This window comes from Accipiter gentilis, chromosome 12 (assembly GCF_929443795.1).
Source record: "Accipiter gentilis chromosome 12, bAccGen1.1, whole genome shotgun sequence".
Classification (NCBI taxonomy): Eukaryota; Metazoa; Chordata; class Aves; order Accipitriformes; family Accipitridae; genus Astur; species Astur gentilis.
This window is the reverse complement of record NC_064891.1, coordinates 817,841-839,369: the sequence shown is the minus strand read 5'-3', so window position 1 is coordinate 839,369 and position 21,529 is coordinate 817,841. Positions and strand designations below refer to the sequence as shown.

Sequence of the window (21,529 nt, the reverse complement as noted above, 5' to 3'; positions counted from 1 at the left end):
CCATGCATATATTATTACAAAGAAACATTCCAGCAGTACAATTACAGAAAATCCTATGTATACATATATACCTGTGTCTAAGCCAACCTTAGAGATTACATCAGGCTCTGTAAACAACCAAAAGCAAAAGGAGCTCTTTGGCTACCTTCTCCCAAAGTGACAGTAATCCAAAACAGCTTTATTTTTGCTGTCCCTTCCCATTTCTTTACAGCCTACCACATTAATAATGTATTGCGCTACCACATCACCTTTTGCCTTTAGTTCTGCTCCCCCTGGACAGCACACATTTTTTTTTTGAGACTTTTCTTCCAGTTGTAATTATTATACTTGATTTCACATCCTGCATGAGCAGTTGAAGTTTCACTGTGTTGCAAAGTATCTTTTTGAGAAATGTACAGGAGCCTCAGTTATGCCTGTCTAACCTCATTAAATACATACCTGACCTTCCACCACTCACTGCATCACCTACCTGATCACTATTCTTGGTGGTAACACTTCTTTCTTACCATAACAGTTACAGAATAATTTAGGTCAGAAAGGATCTCCTGAAGCCTATAATTCAGCCTCCTGCTCAAAGCAGTGTGAGCTTCAAAGTTATATCAATATGATCAGAGCCCCATTCAGTTTTGCAAACATCCAAATCTCTTGCCCATTCCCCTTGCCTCTGTGACTCCTTTCTCCCTTATCCCCTCCCCACTCACCTGATTTCTCTCTTCCATGTAATAGAACCAGGCTTGAGAAATTATGTGTGGCCTGCCTGACCTTCTCTGCACTGTCTTCCCCTACCCTTTTCTCCTTCTTGACAGACCGGCAGAACTCTGCTGAAGGTCATCCAGGTTGCAAGGTCTTGAAGCCTCAGCTTGTCATCACTATCCTTGACAGACTCCAGCAGACAATTTCTTTTGTTGTTGAGACCACAGGTGAGCAAAGGAAGCATTTTGTTCCTCAGAGGTTATTTCTCAGTGTCAGGTCTTTAACATGTAATTCTGTCCCTTGCAGGCAGCACAGCACTGTCTGCTGGACCAGCTCAGCTGGCAGGCACTCAGTTCTTCTTAACAGGGAGTCCTCACTAATGGGGATCTGCTCCATGTCTGTATGTATCTTCGCTCTTCCTTTCAACCGCAGTTTATCCCATCTTCTCTTCTCTGTCATAGACTTTCACATATCACCCTCTTTGTTCATTGCTGAGACTCACAACATCTCTGCGTAGGAGATAACATGCAGTAGACCCATGTACGCACATTTCAGAAGCATGTAATCAGCAGTCACTGGGAGGATTTTGCTCAGATTATTCATAACTAATTTCTCTCTTAGGAATAATACCCCCAAATCTATCTTTTTTATTATTTATTTGAGGCAGGTTTTTTGTAAATTCAGCAGCTCAGCGGGTGATGGGTTCAGTGGTGGTGTTCTACCAGTCCTTGCTATTGCCACAAAGCATCATTGATTCTACCATGGGATACAATACCAGGCACTTTTGTTTATACACATGAGCATTATCATTGCTACAAAACAAAAGAGCTGTAACAAAGGACTAGCAGCTCTACACTCCCCAAAGCACTACCTAGCAGTCTTGACTATCACAGGATCTTCCTAAGCAGTTAATGTCTCAAGCAGGCAGATGAACTGGATGTGCCTTATACTCAGTCTCATGTTTTAAAATTCAATTATCAAGATGTCCTCCTTGCTCCATCATTTCACCTTTACACTACTTGCAGTAATCAAATTTCCTTGTTGCTTTTTGTTTCTATGGTATAAACATCACTACTTAATTCAATTTAAGTCACAAAATACCTCATTAAACCCCATCCAGAAACTGTTGGTAAGAGGAGGCTTGTGTTACTCAACCCTCATTTATATCTAATTATAAAGATGGAACATACCACATTATTTTAATAGGAAACATTCACATGTTGGCTTCACACCTGAACTGATTAGGGATCAGAATCCCCAATTTTCAGTTATTAAAACTAAATTACAAGAAATACAAGGGATGAAAATGGTGGACACTGGAACATTTTAGCTAGATATGGAAAAAGTCTGGAGGAAAGGTGGGCGAGTTCAAACATATCATTGCTCAAGCACAGTGTATGATATTCAGCAACAAAGTTATATGTAGTTTCCTGCAATTCTGCTGCCAGAGAACAGAGTAGGCTGTTGAAACTTATCAATCTCTACCCAGTGAACGTGTGATCAGCCAGTGGCACAAGACGCTCCATTAGCGTGACAGAAGCCAAAATTCAAAGTGCAAAAGCTACGTGACTGTGGAGTTCAGCTTAAAATTGAAAAAACACATGCACCTTTTAAAAAACCATAACCCAAACCCAAACAAACCCAAAAAACCCAACAACCACTCAACAACCCCCAAAACGTGGCTACTTCAACGTTAACAGTTATTAGGATCATTTCGAAGACTAATTCTACCCAGCACTTGACCTCAGGTGAAGTGCTTACAAGACAAAGACAAGTAGGGAAATCTCTGTCTGAAGGCATAATTATTCGGTGCATTCAGTAAAAGCAGTAGCAAATCAAGCAGCAGACTGCAGTTTACATAAGGGTAGAATGAGGAAACAGTAAGTGACCTTTCCCTTACAGACCTTCTTAGACTTCTCTAAAAGTCATTCCAAAATAAGCAGAGAAAGCAAGGTTTGCATCAATCACCATGAAGCATAGGGGAACCTCCCCTCCAAATACCACCCCCACCCCCACCCCCCCCCCCCCCCCCGGCCCTGCCCCATGCTGGTTCTACTCTCTTTTCCAGGCTCTTGATTTCCCTTCTTTTAATGCGCCTTCCTGCTGGTTTACAGCCCCGCACACCAGGGAGCCAGCTCTCTGCTGCCAGTGACTCTTGTTACAGTACCAGGGAGGCACACATGTTGTCCATTTCTTCCAGGTGCATTCTTTATTCAAGTCCCACTGAAATCAGTGGAAGAAGTCTTGGGCTGTTGGACCAGAACCCAGTATTTTCAAACCTTTTGAAATTAAATGAACCCTACAGTTTGTTAAAAGGAAGATGCTGGAAATAAGTCTACACCCAGCTAGATGGGGCTTGAGACAGGAATTTCTGAGGTCAGCGCAAGCAAGCTTGACTTGCTACTCATTTCTTTTAGTTATGGCACCAGTAAGACCATTTTAGAAATTCTTTTGAATTTCCTGTTTGAAAGTTTTCAACAAAATGCTGTAGGTATATATAACTAACAGCAAGGTATTCCTCCAGGCTGGGCTAGTGAGCGGACATCATCCAGCACCATCCATTCCCAAATGTCACCTTTATATAACAGCTACTGTTGGCTGACCAGCTCTCACAATCAACAGCTCAACTTCCATTTTCTGAGTTTTCTGAGAGCTTTTCATAGACTGTTAATATGCAGTTTTAAGCAAGATGATCAGGATCAGGTGATTAAATACTCTAAGCTTCAAAAGAAGTGTTAAAAGTAGGATTATTTTCAAGTGGATAAGGTGACATGGACATGGCTGACAGTTTTCAGTGTAGTTTTTAGCGCGGCAATCCTTTGTTTTGAACATAAAATTCAAGAAATTTGAGTTTTCTAATTATAATGAGATTTTCAACTGATGTTTTGAATACCATGGTGGATCACTTCAGTCCTTTACCAGGACATCTGCATTTTCAGGCATGTGAAAATCTCATGCTTCACCCAGCACAGAAATTGTTTGGGTCAGTCAAACATTTATACAGTAACGGGGCAGCAATTTTGATTTTTGTGACTATCATCAGCTAAAGGATTTGGTATTTTCTACATTGCTTGAGTAACTCATACATGTCAAGAAACAGAACCATTTCGCAATTCTAGCCTACCCTCATGCCTCTCTGTATTCCTTACAGATGCTCTTCTATTACATTTTACACATTTCACAAGAAAAGCATCTGACATTTTATGAGGAATAGCCCTAGTGGCAATGGAAATTGCAAGTCTAAACCAGAAAGTTTTAGATCCTCAGTTTTCCTTTCTATAAGGACCCTTTTCTTTTGCTTAGGCATCCACATTTTTTCTAACGTTTTTAAGATGTTGTATGTATTTATGGTGGAATTTTCAAAGCCACCAAGAGGATTTGGATGCCAGACTGCAGCTCTTTTTAATGAGATGTGAACATCCAAATCCATACACAGATTGAATATACATTAGGCTTTGTATACGTGCTAGCAAACAGCTAGCAGAGCTAGCAGCTATGCAACACCCAAAAGTATACTCAATTTGATTCTGCAACACCTTAGTTATTCCAACCAGATCATCTACAGGGAACTATGCCACATACTGCCATAGCAAGTTGGTTCTCTTGTGCCAGATACTAAGAGCGAGAAGCTGCAAAGCCATTTCACTTGCAAAGTAAGCCAAATTCTAAATATAAACCTCACACCACAGTATATTCAATCACAAAATCGCAACTGCCTCATATTCTAATTAGCGTTTTTACAGGATTTTAGGGAACACCACCCTCCATTTTCTGCCAACTAGTGCCAGTTCCCTCCCTGCAAGGATTCCCCTGTGTCCTTCATCCCCAGGGAGCCAGTTTTCAAGGAGCAATGCTGTCAGCAGGCACTGGGAGGAGGTCTAATCCCAATGGCTCCACATGCCTACAATGGCCAACTGGATTGCCAATTGGCTTTTGACTCCGTGAGCTATGAAAGTATAAAGCCATACGGGCACAATCATCAGTCTGGTGCTAGCTGATGTTTTAGTTAAATTTTTTGTCAGGGCAGCATTTTTTGGCTTATAGGTCTCCCAGAGAGAAGAGTTAAACGTAGTTCTTCAGGAAGCTGTGTGCCAGTTAAAGAAAACAAGTGACACACAGCACAGAGAAATGATGACAACCAAATATAAATGATAGTAGGAATCGGCAATGCAATAGACTTAGCAACAAGGCTTCATTTTTATCGGAACTATTTTTATCTGCTTTAGGAACAATTCCTGTCTTCAGCTGAAGATAAAATACAAACTAACTATGGACTTGTGTAAGTAACTAGTGGTTTTAGTATCGTTTTAGAAAATAGGTATATATATTTTTATAATCTGTAAATGATGAATTCCCTAAAAATATGAAGGTTTTTACTCTTTGTGCAGGAATCTGCTTGAACGTCAATTTAATGATTACTACTAGTAGATGGAATTTTGATACCCATTTGGTAGTGATTTACACCAGTGTTTTCAAGGCTGCCAACAAGCAAATCCAGAAGGCAGGCAGCCAAAATTCCAGAAGAGACAACTGTCTTTTATTTTATAGCTTATGCGTTTTCAGCTTAATATGATTTTCCACTAACAAGTTCTGTACCTTCTCCAAAGTGCTAAAACTGGTGTGCAGCATTGCAAAGTAACACAGCCTCTTCGAGGCAAGCTAATATTAAACTCATGGTAAATTATAGAAGTTATACTGTTTACTTAGGGAAAAGAATAGTAAGGTTAAAAGAACTACACATGATTTATTGCACACACTGGTTTCAGTGGTCACGTTTTTAAGCTTGACTATGTATGAAACAATAATATATCAGCTAAGTGTTCTTTCCCATTTGATACAGAATGAGCAAATACATAAGAGACAAGGAAAAGATTGCTGTAACACTTAAAAGGAGCACAAAGCATGCATCAGTTATATCATGTGCTTGAAAAACAGGATGCAAATCATATGTAATCCTTCCAGAAAGGCATCGAAAACAAGCTGCATTTGAAGGAGCAAAAAGGGCACAAACAGAAACAGGGTCTTCTCACTTTTCAAGCAGAACCATAGGAAGTGGGCACACATTAGCATGGTGAGGTCCAAATCTTGTGCTTAATATGATGACTGAATGCTTTCTAATGATTTCTAATGCTAACAGTATTCCATTTGCAACAGCAATATTAGTGAAGAAGCTACTTATCCATTAGTCTAGACTCTATACATAAAATGAGGCCCTAGCTACCACTTCATACCCATCATCATGAAAGGTCAAACACAGTTTTGCTTTGTAAAGCATTTATTCTTCCACTGATCACCTATTGGAAAGATGACCCCATCAGGACAGCATGTGTTCCTTGCTCCTCAGAGCAATAGCTGCCATTTGACCATTACTACCTGAAACTAAAATCAGATTAGCTAAGTTGTTGACTATATAGAAAAGGTAGTTCTGTGTGCTATGTGTGCCTCCTGAAACTATAACTGCACAGAACTGAACACCACAAAGAACACCTCTCATTCTATTAGAAATTTACAAGTTAAGACATAAAAGTCAAAACCAAATACAATGCAGATAGCATAATGTTAACAGGTGGAGAATAATATTCATTCTGAAATAATAGCCTTAAACTGATACTCCATGTTCAGATATGAACTGGGAATGACTCTTCTTCTTTCCTTTCCTCTTCCTGGCACAGGTTTTTGTCTGACTATAAAACTTATCATCCTGTCTCCTCTCTTAGTAACATTTGTCTATCCGATGAATTCCTAAGCTACGCCTTGTGTCATTCTCCACACCAGTACAAAGAACAAATGCCAGCTTAAAAGAAGCACTCTTGCATAGCTGCATGCATCCTGTTGCATGATAGTACCGTGCAGGTGAAGCATTGGAAACAGGATTCTATTCAAAGACAGGTTACGAGCCCACTGGCTGCAAATCTTGACATGCGTAACCGAGGAAACAACAAAAGCCACTGCACACATGATGCTGATCCCACAAGATCACTCAGCCTAACCACACCGTATGCTCTTCCTCCACCTGTTATGACCTGTACAATATATACCTCTGTACACATCCAACTTGTAACAGATTCCCAGGCACCAACTGGACCCTTCCCTATAGCCCAGTTTTAATACATGTGATGCAAAATACTTTTAAATATACACTGAAGAGAAACCAGAGTTACTCTAGATGTATTTTCTATGTATTTTATTGATCTGATACAATATACAAGCATACACAGCAGTATAGGCATGTGTATGTGTCTGGATATACATACATACACAAAATGCCATATGTATGATACATACAACAAACAAGGCCAGATTATCTGGTCTTGCAGAGATATGCCCAGGACAGGACCAAAGACCAGGGTGGAGGCATACAAACCCTTCAGAACTCTAACACTGTCTGTTCCTACAGCTGCCTGGAGACCAGGACAGCTTCTGTAATAGGACAGAAAGATAATAGGCATCCATTTTAGATCTAGTAATAGAGAAGATAGTTGCTTTTATCTAACCACTGGTTATTCTGTTTTCCAAAGGTGATCTGTTATTATTCAGATAATCAGGACTCACAGGCTTTACACCAGGAGATAAACGAAAGGTGCACAGAACCTGCTAAGTGGGATTCCACAGCACAAAGTTAGCTAATAAAGCCTGGGGGGAGCCATGCTAGATGATGAAACTGCACCAGGCCCAACAGGTTGTTGGGACCCAGGGGCTGAGATGTGGGAAATCTGGGTAAACACTCAAGAGCTCAATAGGAATCCTTGCTTTATTCTTTGCCCACCCCCAATCCTGCCATACTTATGCATCCCTCTAGTATCCTCTTCTAATACCACCATAGAAATGGTCAGTACCCACCAGCCTGCTAATAAAGTTTTTCCACAGTAAAGAATTACTATCATTTATTTCATTTATTATTTATTTTCTCATATTTTATGAGAAAACCAGTAAAATCGGTCAAGTTGGTTATCAGGCACCTGGCTGTATGATTTACATAGGAAACCACAGTTGTTGGGAGCTGAAAGAGGAGAAGCCTCATGGCCTCACAGTGTATTTTGGGAGGAACAAGATGGATAATTACCAAGTTTGTGGCTATGTTGTATTTTAAGTTTTTCAGCTCACAAAACCAGAAGGAATACTGGTGATATAGCTCCGATAGGCATATTTTGCTTGTTAAACAATAGAAAAACACATTTTAAGCCATGTTTTTTACCATAAACTACTGTTAGTTGATAACCTAGACCTGAATTTCTTCCTCTGTTGCAAGTTTACGGCTTGGATCAATGAGATGTGTTCCTGTCATTTTCCCATCAGACATTACTGGAGAAGCAGTAGGTGTCTGCATGGTAAGTAAAGAGAGAGAAGGAGAAAAACTGGGGGTCATAGCTGGTGGAGGGTATCCAAGATTATGGATAAGGGGAGAATGAGGGTATTTTTTAAATGCTTGCCCTGATATTGTATTTGGCATTCGCGGTGGCACTGTCCTTATGCCAGGCTGAGCTACTGATGTTATCAAGGGAGGAGGGAAAACAAGAGATTTCTTCTCCTTAGGGAAGCTATGAATGTATACATTTTCATCTTTCAGTTTTGCAATATCATTAAACACTGAGGCAAGAGGTTGAAATCTGGGTTCCCAGCTGAGCACATAATCCCAGTTATAATCACCTCCGAGATCCTCATCAGGGGTGCCAAGAGTTGCAAGTGAATCATACCCAGAGTCCTGCCTATCTGACATCAAGACATAGTCTCTTGTGAGGTCTGTCATTATGTCTTTCTCTTTTATTCCAATTTTCTTAATTGTTTGAGACAACATTTTATGTGCAAAGGCTGTGTCACAGGCTTCTTCTCTGCCTTCTTTAATGGTCTGCATGCTCTCCATGCTTTGCATAGTAGCTATGTCATCCATTTCTCCAGACTGACAGGAGAGCTGATCAGACTCTGTTGGGATCCCTGAATCTGGCACCCGTGAGCCGTGCTCGCTCAGCACTGAGCCAGCGCTCCTTCTGCAAGGATGCTCATTGATCCTTTTGATTTCCTCATCCTCTGCAGTTTCTCCTTCGGCAGAAGCGTGGCCACTGGAGTCTGAATGCCTGCAGGGGACACCATCATCCTTCCCTTCTTCGATTCCTACTAGGCTCAGCCATTCTGCTATGGCACCCATGGGAAGCATACTGCTCTCAGTACTTTGGATTTTCTGGCAGTCCATATCTTCGCTGGCTGAATTCACATCAGTAGCTGAGGAGGATACTACTTCTTTTTTCACACAAACATTCATCAGATATTTCCACTTATGTCTTAGAATAAGTGCAGTAAGACTGACCGCAAGCAGTAGGAACACTATCAAGGAGACCGAAATGCTAATGGTCAGGCTGTATGCTGACACTATGGGATAACTCTCAGGAGAATTGGAAACATTTACCAAAACAGTGCATACTGTGAACTTTGACTCAATCTGGGGGCTATGAGCTCTTACCAACAATTCCAGGGTGTCATCATTCCTTTTGCTGCCATTTTTCTTTCTGTGAACAGCCTGAGTCAAATAAATATTACCACTGGTTTGATTCACAGAAAAGAAAGGAGAGGTTTTTAGAAGGGAGTAATGAACAACTCCATCTAGTCCACCATCACTGTCTGATGCTGTCACTCTGCCAAGCAACTGGCCTGCTTCGTTCCTCTCGGGGAGATTAAAGAAATACTGATCTTGTGTAAACACTGGGTCAAACTCATCTCTCCCCTCAATATCTACCTGAACTGTAACAGTAGCCAGTGAGTCACCTTTGTCTTTTGCTTGGATTATGAGACAGTACCTATTTTGACTTTCATAGTCAAACATTTGCTTTGTATGAATATCCCCTGTCAAAGGATCAATGAAGAACATGTTGTGGTCTCTAGGAGCTTCACGATGAGCCAAACATGAAGACTGGATGGAGTAGGTAAGGTGCCCATAGGAGCCTTTATCAAAATCCAGTGCATTGACAGCACACACAAAAGAAAAGGTAGGCAGATTTTCACTGATACTACAGCTCAGGCTGGGAAACAGAAACAGTGGGCTATAATCGTTGTCATCTAGGATGCTGACAAGAACAACAGAAAAAGCCACATTTTTTACATCAGCTCCTCCATCTGTGGCTTGGATGATCAAAGTGAATTTCATGGTGTCCTCGTAATCCAGCATTTTCATCAAATCCACTGATCCTGTTTTCCCATTCAAGCGAAAATGTCCCCTGTCATTTCCAGAGATGATAGCATAAGTGATCTCTGCATTAGTGCCTGCATCGCAGTCATTTGCTGAAACTTCAGTGATGTGACTACCTACAGGGATGCTTTCCTTGAGATGAATATGGTACTCCGGGCTGCTAAATACTGGAGGATTATCATTAACATCCAGCACAGTTATTAGCACTGTAGCAGTTGAATTCAAGGAGGGCGTTCCATGATCAGAGGCAAGGAGGACCAAACTGTGAGAAGAAGCCGTTTCCCTGTCAAGAACGTTGTTCAAAACAAGACTGCCAACAAGTTTGTAGGATGTTTCTGACTCCATGACACTTGTTTCCACGGAGAATAAATTCTCAGCATTGCCATCAATAATAGAGTATTCAACATACGTGTTTTCACGGGTCCAATCATAGTCAATGGCTGAAAACATGAGAACACTTTCTCCAGCTGAGGTATCCTCACTCACACTGAGGTTGTACAGAACCCTTGTGAACTGAGGGGCATAGTTATTTACATCTTCTATGTGCACCTCTACGGAGGTAACCGCACTCAGGGTGGGACACCCACCATCTGTGGCTTCTATCAGGAGCCGAATAATGGAAATCTTTTCCAGCCGTGTCACTGGTCCCATAGCGAACACTGAACCTGAAAATAAAACAGAATTAACAAGAGCCCACACTTCACACTCACTAAGGCAAGTAAATGTGATTCCAAAAGCTGACTCTAGTCAGTCATATTTGAAAATGACTCAACTGTAACAGCTGCACACCCCAAAGTAACTCTCTCACATCCAGAGAGTAGTGGGTCAATGGCTCAATGTCTGAATGGAGATCAGTCACGAGTGGTGTGTCTCAGGGGTCCGTACTGGGACCAGCATCCTTTAATATCTTCATCAGTGACACAGACAGTGGGATTGAGTGCACCCTCAATGACTTTGCAGGCGACACTAAGCAGAGTAGTGCAGCTGACACACCTGAGGGACGGGATGCCATTCAAAGGGACTTGGACAAGCTCAAGAAGTGGGCCCATGCGAATCTCATGAGATTCAACCAGGCCAAGTGCAAGGTCCTGCACCTGGGTCAGGGCAATCCCTGGTATCAATACAGGCTGGGGGATGAAGAGATTGAGAGCAGCCCTGCGGAGACAGACTTGGGGGTACTGGTGGATGAAAAGCTGGACATGAACCGACAATGTGTGCTCACAGCCCAGAAAGCCAGCCATATCCTGGGCTGCATCAAAAGAAGCATGACCAGCAGGTCAAGGGAGGCGATTCTGCCCCTCTGCTCTTGTGAGACCCCACCTGGAGTACTGCGTTCAGCTCTGGGGCCCCCAAAATAAGAAGGACATGGACCTGTTGCAGTGAGTCCAGAGGAGGGTCACGAAGATGATCAGGGGGCTGGAGAACCTCTCCTATGCAGACAGGCTGAGAGAGTTGGGATTGTTCAGCCTGGAGAAGAGAAGGCTCTGGGGAGACCTTATTGCAGCCTTTCAATACTTAAAGGGAGCTTATAAGAAAGATGGGGACAGACTTTTCAGTAAGGCCTGTTGCGATAGGACAAGGTGTAATGGTTTTAAACTAAAATAGGGTAGATTCAGATTAGATGTAAGGAAGAAGTTTTTTCTATGGGGGGTGGCAAAACACTGGAACAGGTTGCCCAGAGAGGTGGTAGATGCCCCATTCCTGGAAACATTCAAGGTCAGGTTGGATGGGGCTCTGAGCAATCTGATCTAGTTGAAGATGTCCCTGCTCATTGCAGGGGGGTTGGACTAGATGACCTTTAAAGGTCCCTTCCAACCCAAACCATTCAATGACTATGTTCATAAGCCATCTACTTCTACTTCACTCTTCACAATCTATAGCTAAGCACCACAGAGAGAATGACGTGTGACAAGGTTGGTGAATACAGAGTAACAAATGGGTAAAAAAGAAAACAGCTTTAACTGGGTGAGACATTTGCATATTCAGTGTTTATAGTTACCATCACCCAACAAACATTGCTTTCAAAAATTCATGTCATGTAAACACCTGGGAATAGCAAGTAAGTGTAAGAACTTGCTCACTGAACAATAGTTGCACATCATTTTTGCAGTATCTAGTAATGTTTGAAGCTGATATTCCCCAAAATCTCATGTACACATGCATACAAAGAGAGAGACGCACAGTTTTCCACCTCCCAGAGTGTTACAACATTAGGCCAGAAAATTTAAACCAGTAAATCTCTTAACTATTGAAGAAAAGTATGTACTTTGGAGAGAGTATTCTCAATTTAGAAAACTTCTAAATTCCATTTAGGATTATAGGATAATATAAGCTCTCCAAAGAAGCAATCTTAAAAACATACTGCCCAAGCTGTAGAGAAGCTCCATTATGATAGGTTCAACTTATACTGAAAAATACTAAGTACAAACTTAAATTGACTGAAATCTAATACATGAGCTGAAACATTATAAATCAATGCAAAATGCACAGCAACTTTTCTATCAAATCACATCAGAGGAATAGCACCTATAGGATGTTGTGACTAGCTGCCTCTTGCATGGTTCAGGGACAAACTGAGAACTCCAGTCTTTGATGCGACCAGTTCTTCAGCGACAATGGCAGATTTAGCCAGAACATATGGTGGACTTTGGCCACCAAAGATTTCCAGAACTCAAGTGATTACTGGCAACAGGTAAGGAATTGCAATAGGACTCTTCAATTTACACTGAAAAAGCTGAAATAATAAATTGTGCTTACAGACTCACCATTCTTGTGATCAATGGAAAATCCCTCAGAGGAAGAGAGGATTTTGTAGGAAATCATTCCATTATGCTCTGAATCCCTATCCACAGCAGAGACTGTCAGAAGAGTGGCATCCACAGAAATTAGCTCTGGCAAGCTCACCTGACATATAAAGGAAAAGTACAGTTTTGATAGAGCTTAATAAAAGATTTTGAACATGAAAAATACATTTTCCTTCATTTGATCTTATTAGAAAAAAACAAACGCAGTTCCCAGCTTTGGAAAAAGTTTCATCTACCCATTTTCTTCTGGGACAAAACTATAAAGAATTGAGATACTGAAAACAATGTATACAATACAGCCAAAATTTATAGTAAACTTTAAACAGTAGTAAAATACATCCTAGTTCTAGTTCATTATGACAATAAGTTCAGAGAATCACTGAATCTCTTTTTGCAATAGTACACTAATGGAAGGAATACCTACAATGGACTGCAACTAAAATTGGCTTTTCTCTCTGCTTTCAGAAACACCTTGATTTTCATACATGGAATACAGTCTGCAGTCCCCATCTGGAGTATATGATTGACCATTAAAAAAAACCCAACATATGTACCCTGAAAATTCCAGCACCAGAGCACTTAATCATCAGTGGTTTATTCCTAGAATTTAGTTTTTCAAAATACTCCCTTTTTTGTTCATATAACCTATGAAACCAAGAAAGCCCTTCTCCTTCTTAAGAGCTTCCATTATTTGATGTCCAGATATAGTACTTTTGTGACCAAAGTTTCCTTCCACCTTATAAATCAAATTTCAAATGAACTGTATGATACAGAAGCTGCTTTTGTTATAACTTCAAGTGTTAGTTTAAATCATTTTAACAGAGTGATTATATGTATATAATAGCTATATAAATACGTATGAAACTAGATATGAAAAGTATAAATATGAAAACACTTGAAGGACAATAAAAGGGTAAAAATTACAGGATGATGAATAGGGAATTATACATATCATCGCCCAAAAAGAAGCAGTGTATCTTACTGTCCAAGCAATACACCAAAACACCAGGATTGTGGAGAGAAAAGCTCAGCTGTTTACATTAGTATAGTCAACAGAGCTACAGTGTTTTGCATCAGTTAATAACACTGCCTGTAATGTCTGCTCCAATCTACAAAAAAATTCCTAGCCCTTGCACAAGCAAGTACTTGCCTAAACTATTCTCCGAAATCAGACACATATGAGGGTTGAGGAAAACTTGAGGCAAGGTCTAAAAATCACTTGAGCATTACTAGTGGCTTTTTTTTTCTTTTTTTTTTTTCCCCCCAGAATTCAGACTTATGAATTTGAGTGGGCAGTTTACACAAATCCTGACAACTCAGGCACCTGAAGGTTTCACAGGTGCCTACAGTCTGTCCCATAGTTATCTAAGTGACTAAACTGTGGTGCCTGCACATGCTCAGGTGTTGCAATTTCTTTACTAAACCAAATGTTTAGACTTATTTTTTGACTAAATCTGTCTGAGATTTATAAATGAAGCACTATTAAATCCAAGTCTTCTGTGGTGCCTTGTATTTTTGGCTCTGAGCATATCCACCACACACAAAAGTGCCAAGTCAAGCAAACAGCTCAGTTCACAGGACGGCAGAATTGCTGAGGCTGGAGAGCACCTCCACAGTGCATCCTGTCCAACCCTTGCCCAGAGGAGGGTCCCCTGGTACCCACGACTGTATATAGTTGAGTTTTTAGTGTCTCCAGGGATGGAGACTCCACAACCTCTCTGAGCAACCTGTGCCAGTACTCAGTCACTGTTAGAATTTAAAAAGAAAAAGTTTTTCCTGATGTTTAAACAGAATGTCCTCTATTTCAGTTTGTGCCCACTGCCTCTTGTCCTGTCACTGGACACCACAGAGGAGAGTCTGGCTCTGTCTTCTTTACTCCCCCCACTAGTATTTACACACATCAGTAAGACCCACCCTGAGCCTTCTCTTTCCCAGGCTGAACGATCCATGCTCTAGGGTCTCTTGGGCCTCAGCCCAAGCCGCACAGCCTAGCCCCACACAAACAAGTGCTAAGGAAACAACTCCTCTGGCAGCCTCACCTTTCCTGTGGCAGCCTTACAGCAGCCTAACTTCACCCGGAGCTCCACACTTTGTCTCTCTCCCATCCCTAACCCTAACTCCAAGCCATTACATGTGCTGAGCCTTAGTCCAAGCCCCACAACCTTAGGGCAGATGAAGTCAGGGCAAAACCCTTTTAGCAGACTACCCTTTAGAGCCTTGTATGGTACCGTGCTCATTTCAGCAGCACATACACTAAAATTGGAGTGATACAGAGAAGCTTAGCACGGGCCCTGTGCAAGGATGACACACAAAATTGTAAAGCATTCCATATTTTTTTAGGGATCTGGGGGTGCTGGTCGACAGCAGGCTCAATGAGTCAGCAGTGTGTCCTGGCAGCCAAGAGGGCAAACCCCATCCTGGGGTGCATCAAACACAGGATAACCAGTCGGTCAATAAAAATTATTATCCCGCTGTACTTTAGCTTTGGTGCTGCCTCACCTTGAGTACTGTGTGCAGTTCTAGGCCCCACAATTTAAGAAGGATGTGAAGGGAATGTGTCCAGAGGGGGCAACAAAGCTAGTGAAAGGAAGCTGGAGGGAATGTCCTGTGAGGAGCGGCTGACGGCTTTGGGCTTGTCTAGTTTGGAGAAAAGGAGGCTGAGGGGCGACCTCATTGCTCTCTAGCTTCCTGAGGAGGGGATGTGGAGAGGAAGGTGCTGATCTCTTCTCCCTGGTATCCAGTGACAGGACATGTGGGAATGGTTCACAGCTGTGCCAGGGGAGGTTTAGACTGCACATTAGGAAGCATTTCTTTACTGAGAGGGTGGTCAAACACTGGAACAGGCTTCCTAGAGAGGTGTTTGAGGTCCCAAGCCTGTCAGTATTCAAGAGGCATTTGGACAATGCCCTTAATAACATGCTTTAACTTTTGGGCAGCCCTGAATTAGTCAGGACTGGATGATCGTTGTAGGTCCCTTCCAACTGAAATAGTCTATTCTATTCCATTTTATATATGTTTCAATTCATTTAATCATCTTAGTGGCTCATAGTTGTCCATAGTTGCTAAAACAGCTTTGTTTCAAAACATTGTTGGACAACTTGACTTCTACAACATTCTAGCAGTTCAAATCCTTGTCCAGAAGTCCAAAAGCTGAGCTCTGTACCCTCCTCAGCCTAGTAGGGGATGTTGGGGAGGTCAAAACTCATATCCCTCACTCCTTAGATCAGTGCCATTGCTATAAGGCTGGGTTACACATTACAAACTGTATGTACATGACCTACCACAGGGGCATTTGCTACACCTCTATGGAGCTGTGCAACTGAAAATGCATGCCACAGTAACAGGGCCAGAATAAATGTACAAACTTGTTTACCATTCTCTCAGAAGAAGGAAGTTCTGAACACTAGACCCTGCTCCCCAAACTGGTTTGTATTATATCCAGTAACTGCTAGTGATGAATGCATGGTGTATGGAGTACAGCTAGCATTCACACCACTTTCCTTCTGAAGTCAGAAACAACAAACATGAAAACTTAATAGTTCTGTCAGTCCTTTTAGCAGAATTCCTAGGAAGGTCTGGGGTTTCCCAGAAGAGCTCTTCTCTGCTCAGTAAAAGTTTGCAGAGACCTTCCCTCTCAGTGATTAAATGCATTTTTTAAGACAAATAAAACAAGCACTCCTACTATTTATCATCATATACAGAAAGATATCCTATGTTCATTGTCCATTTACCACGTTCCCACCTTATACAAATCCTGAGTAAACACTGGTGGGTTATCATTGATGTCCAAAACAAGGATGGTGAGTTCTGCTTCTGTTTGATGTACAGAATCCGAAACTATGATTCTCAGCTTATACACAGCAGTTTCTTCAAAATCTAATGGTTCCATCACTGTGACTACACCAGTGTGTTGATCAATGGCAAATTTCATTCCAGGACTATTACCATAAATAAAACCAAACTGAAGTGCTGGCCTGGAGTCCTCATCACTTGCTGACACCTGAGTCACCATAAAACCAGGCAGGGCATCTGAAACAGTAATTTTCAGAATAAGTCATAGCTAAAAGATGATGTTATACTTTCTGAAGATTTTGCCAATCTTGTAATATTGGATTTTAGATATATGTAAACTTTCTGTATTAGCTTTTGGTGTATTTTGACTTTGTGTTTTAGAATAAGAGCAATATCCCGAAATACTATGGAAACAGTAGTGGATTTCTTCAAATGCATCTTGCTTTTATTTTAGTATTACTATATTATAAATTTTAATTCAGGTTTTCTTTAGACTTTCCAGATCCAGTGTACCCATAACTGTTTCTTCACCAGCAACAGGAACTTCCGTGTTTTCCACAAGCATTTAGGTGACATGAATTTATTGAACAGCATAACAAACTTCGACAAGAATATTTAACTGAGGCATCAGAGTCCCCTGGTCTGCGTAGAACCAGCAAAGGCAATTCTGAAGCTTTTCCAAAGGAGGAGAAGGACACTAGGGAGAAATGAGACCTCCAGCCAGACCTACATGGCACAAAAATCTTCAGAGTCAAGGTATAGTCCTATGAGAGTGAGAAACTGGATACAGACAGTTTTTGTCATGTGCCAGATTGACAGTACCAGGGATTGCAAACTGAACATATTAGTGATCACCTAATAAAGCCTGGAGCTAACAGAAATTAAACCATTTCCCATTTGCATGCCTGGGGCATTAAGCCTCAAAATACTGTGCCATGTCCTAAAGCAACTGTTCTTAAATGGAATACAAAAAACTAAATAAGTAGCCAGTTGTTTACAGCTGCTGTGCATCCATGACTCCCATACTTGTCATTACCAGTGGGAGCTAAGTTTAGGAAAGGCTAAAAAATTTCAATAGAAAGACAGCCTTGATATCTTTTGTTAACAGGAGTACTGGAATTTCAGCACCTAAATCTTTATAAATTTTCTGCTGTGTAACTTAATGCATCACGTGTGCAAATGTCACACAACATACCAATTGTATGATAGGATGAGAACTCAGGAGGTCCTGGGTCCTCCTCTTCATGATCATCAACTGGATCAAAATATAGAGCATTTTAAAGCTTCATTCATATTTACAGAAATTATTTCTTTCATCGCAATGAAGCTCAAAATGTCTCATTTCTAGCAATGCTGGTTATAACACCAAAGTATTTTTACTGGAGAAAAGCAGAATAAGACACTGAAGTCTAAAATGAGCAGATTACAGATGTATTTCTGCAGTTTGTTTTCCTCCTTCTGAATTGCCTATGGTTTTGTTCCAAACTATTCTTAACCACGATGTCTAAAGATTAAGAATAATGCCTCTGAGAACAAAAGCAGATCACACTTCACTTCAATATTTCAGTATTATCCTTTTTACTACAGTTTCTTGGTAACACAAATCACCAAAAGCACTATTGTTGTCTGACAAATCCCAGTCTTAACAAAACTTAGCTGTACTATCACACTTACTTTCTGGGACCTCCACTTCACCTGGTGGTTGGACAACAGGAGCATTGTCATTAACATCTAACACTTGTATCCTCACAATACTGGTAGCAGAAAGTCTGGGGTTTCCTTTATCAGCAGCTTGTACAACCAACCTACAATTAAAGGAAGCAGTAATTGTCACTATTGGTCAGAAATCACCAAATTATCCACCAATGTTATAAGCAGGGGGAAAATTACAAACAAAAGGATTAGCCCTTTCTGCTCCTCATTGCAACTCTCGAATTCCACCTTTCTTTTTCTACGGTTGACTGTCTGGAGTTTTATTTTTTGTGTCTTGCAGGAAAAATGTCCAGGAGATTCTAGGTGGCAAAACCATAACAAAATCATACAAAGAAAAGGAAGTATTCATCTGTATGCTTTTCACCCAATTTCATACCAAATGTAGGTGGTTAAACAAGCTAGCAAGACTCTTTCAAATAAGACACATTTCTCCAGTTGGTAATTCAGAGCAGGAACTAAAACTTAAGTACTAAATTGTCCTTTGGAGGAACCTGACTCTCCTCATTGTTTATAAAGGGACAACAGGAATGTTGAAATTGAATAATATAAAAACATCCAAAGTAATATTCAGCCAAAATGTCTGTAGAGATACAGAATAGCCCCCCATTATACTATAAATGTAAGTGATAAAGTGAAAAACCTGAACACATGCACCATTTGACAATGGCAAAGTTCCCAGTGATTATAGCAGGACCAGAATCTCACTGTCAGATTAAGAGAGTTTGCCTGTATGCTTTCATTTTACACCTGCATGAGGTTGGGAAGTAGATTCTGTTAACAACCTTTTGATTCCCACAAACAACGTAGCAAAGAAAATGGTAAGTAACAACCTGATAAACATGGATACAAGGACGTTTGCTCTCTGCGGGAGCTAGCTTCTGAGCAATACAGAGCAAATGTTTATTGTAAGCAAAGATTATTTGGAAGACTTCACCATTCCCTAGTATTAAAAATTATCCAGAAGGGAATTAAAAATTAAATCTAACTCAACAGGTGCTCTAAAAAAAAAGGAACATAGCAAAAAAAGAAAACATCAAGCTATGTGAAAGGATATACACGTCACAGCCTGGCATCTCAATTAAATGTTTTGTGTACTAACAACTGCATGTCGCATCATATTTTCTGGGTCTCCCTGCAGATCTTCTGAATGCTTTATTTCCCCCCCTTTTTTCTAAGTCACAGATTCTGTTTAAAGTGTCAAATAGCTATTACTTCCTGAATGTTCACATGACAATATGGAATACCAAGGCTGTAACTCAAGCTGTGGATTGCAGCACTTCCATTCCTGAACCACACCAGCTCTGCTCTGGGTGTTCTTGTGGTTTCTGACGCCGACAGAACACATAACTTGAATTGCAGGCTAGTATTCAATCTGTGACCATGTATAATTCCATATAGAAAGAGTATTTTTTCTAGAATGAATATTGGTAAGGTATACATATGGAAATATTTTACTAAAAATAATCACTTTCTAAGGTTTCAGGAAAAAACTCTCATAAAAACATCTCAGCCAAAGCATTAAAATTAAGGTTCTGTCAACACTTTCATTGTAACTCCTATTATAAGGGACTTAGAACTTCTGGGGATGAAAACGTTCAATTTAGATAAAATAAACAACTCCTTGCAAATTTGAAAGAACCAATGGTAACATTTTGAAATTAAACAGGAAAACAGTTTTGAAAGCTTCTTTTGCTATTCACATTTCACCTAACAATGTAGAGATTAATAACATATTATTAAAGAGAAGGAATATGAAGTTTCAGATTCCTCAAACAAACTGTCAATTTAAAAGGCTAGAATGCCTACATAAATACTGAAATAAATCAGGCTCCTAGTTAAAGACAGATATGAGAATTATTATGTTTACATGTTCAATACTTCATCAACAGTAAACATCCTTCCTTTGAAGGATTTATTGTAGGTATTCTTTTAAAGTATTAGTTACCAACAAAATGTATTATGCTATTTAAATGACTAAAAATCAGAACTGATGTTTTTGATTCAGTGAAAAACTGAAAAAATAAACTCCAAATGAAGCGTTCTGTATATTAGGTGAAAACAAAGTATTTTAGCACACTCTTAGCAGATCACGCTGATATTTAAAAAAAGAGAGAAATCATATTCCGTTGAACTTTTTGATGTGGTTTTCTAAAAGTTATTCTGGTCCATCAGTATTCTGATTGGATGTTTAAAACTTTGAGGCCCCAGAGGATAGGAAAATTTGCAAACATTTTAACTGATGCCACAACCATATGGGAAAAAAAGAAGTAACTTCTGCTGACACGTACACAGAAATCTATTTTTTGTAGAGATTGCAGTGTGTAAAAAGGGTGTATTAATGAATCTGCTACTCGTATTTTCTCTTCAAGGCATGATTTATTTGCTTTCTAATTCCAATTATGGCATGACCTGTAAAGAAAAATTGTCATGTCCACTCGATCATATTTACTCACAGTTTCTTGGAAAGCAGGAAAAAACTATTTAGTACAAGACAGCTTATAGATGGAAACAGCTTACAGAAGCATCTTTATCAAATTATGGAGAAGGAAATTTGAACTATATTCTATTTAAAGAACAGAACATGTCCCTATTTCTTGGATTTGGTTTGAGTGTTTTCTCTGTGTCTTTACTTATTTATAAACAAAGGTTCCAGAGAGGGATTGGCTGTACAGTTCTTAATAAACTAAAGTCCAGGAACTGCCATCATTCTTATAGTGAATCATCACACTCGTTTATATCAGTAAGTGTTGCCATTGATTAAACAAGACTATATATCTTCCCCTAAATTTGAGAAGTACACAAGAATCCATGGTACAAATAGGGAGCTTTAGTGCTGTTCTCAATGCTGTCTGGCTTGCACCCAGGCTCTGTGGGTAATGGATATCAACAGAAAACTACAAAATACGTAACACAAGCAATCTCAAGTTTAAGTGGACAAAAAGAAGAATACATTTTTACAAGAACCTTGCATACAAACCTGTAAGATGAAGTGTTTTCATGATCTAGGACTGTATTAGTTGCTAAAATCCCCCATGCTGAATCAATTAGAAATGTTGCATTTTCATTACCAGATAAAATTGAGTATTCAGTATCCCCATTCAGCCCACTGTCAAGGTCAGTTGCAAATACCTGTTTGGGAGCAAAACTGAGGCTTAATTCAAAAGGGCAGAATGCAGTTTCAGAAAGAAGAACCTCATGCTACAGTCTCTATTTCTGGTTACTTTCCTTTTGACTGCACAGATTAAGCAAATAATCATATTGGTCTCCAACATGAGTGTCATGTGAGGTCACAAAATCTGCTCATGAATTGCAATAGGATGCACATGAATTCTTTCCCTGAGTAAATCGA

General features: G+C 40.2%; 1 protein-coding gene and 1 non-coding gene across 2 annotated transcripts in view; one reads left to right on the top strand and one right to left on the bottom strand.

Annotated features, from left to right (window-relative positions):
- Positions 1-6,881: 6,881 nt before the first annotated feature.
- The window catches only part of DCHS2 (dachsous cadherin-related 2), a 117,959-nt gene continuing 103,311 nt past the window's right edge, over positions 6,882-21,529 (bottom strand). Inside the window, exons 16-20 of the mRNA XM_049814836.1 lie at positions 21,158-21,309; positions 18,142-18,272; positions 16,418-16,704; positions 12,637-12,775; positions 6,882-10,536 (exon numbers count right to left, since the gene is read on the bottom strand). Of these exons, the coding sequence (XP_049670793.1) occupies positions 7,913-10,536; positions 12,637-12,775; positions 16,418-16,704; positions 18,142-18,272; positions 21,158-21,309 (3,333 nt within the window). The 3' untranslated portion in view covers positions 6,882-7,912. The remainder of the gene's footprint in view (positions 10,537-12,636; positions 12,776-16,417; positions 16,705-18,141; positions 18,273-21,157; positions 21,310-21,529) is intronic.
- On the top strand, positions 14,905-15,011 carry LOC126045051 (U6 spliceosomal RNA). The gene has a single exon (XR_007507895.1). It is a non-coding gene; the product is annotated as a U6 spliceosomal RNA (small nuclear RNA).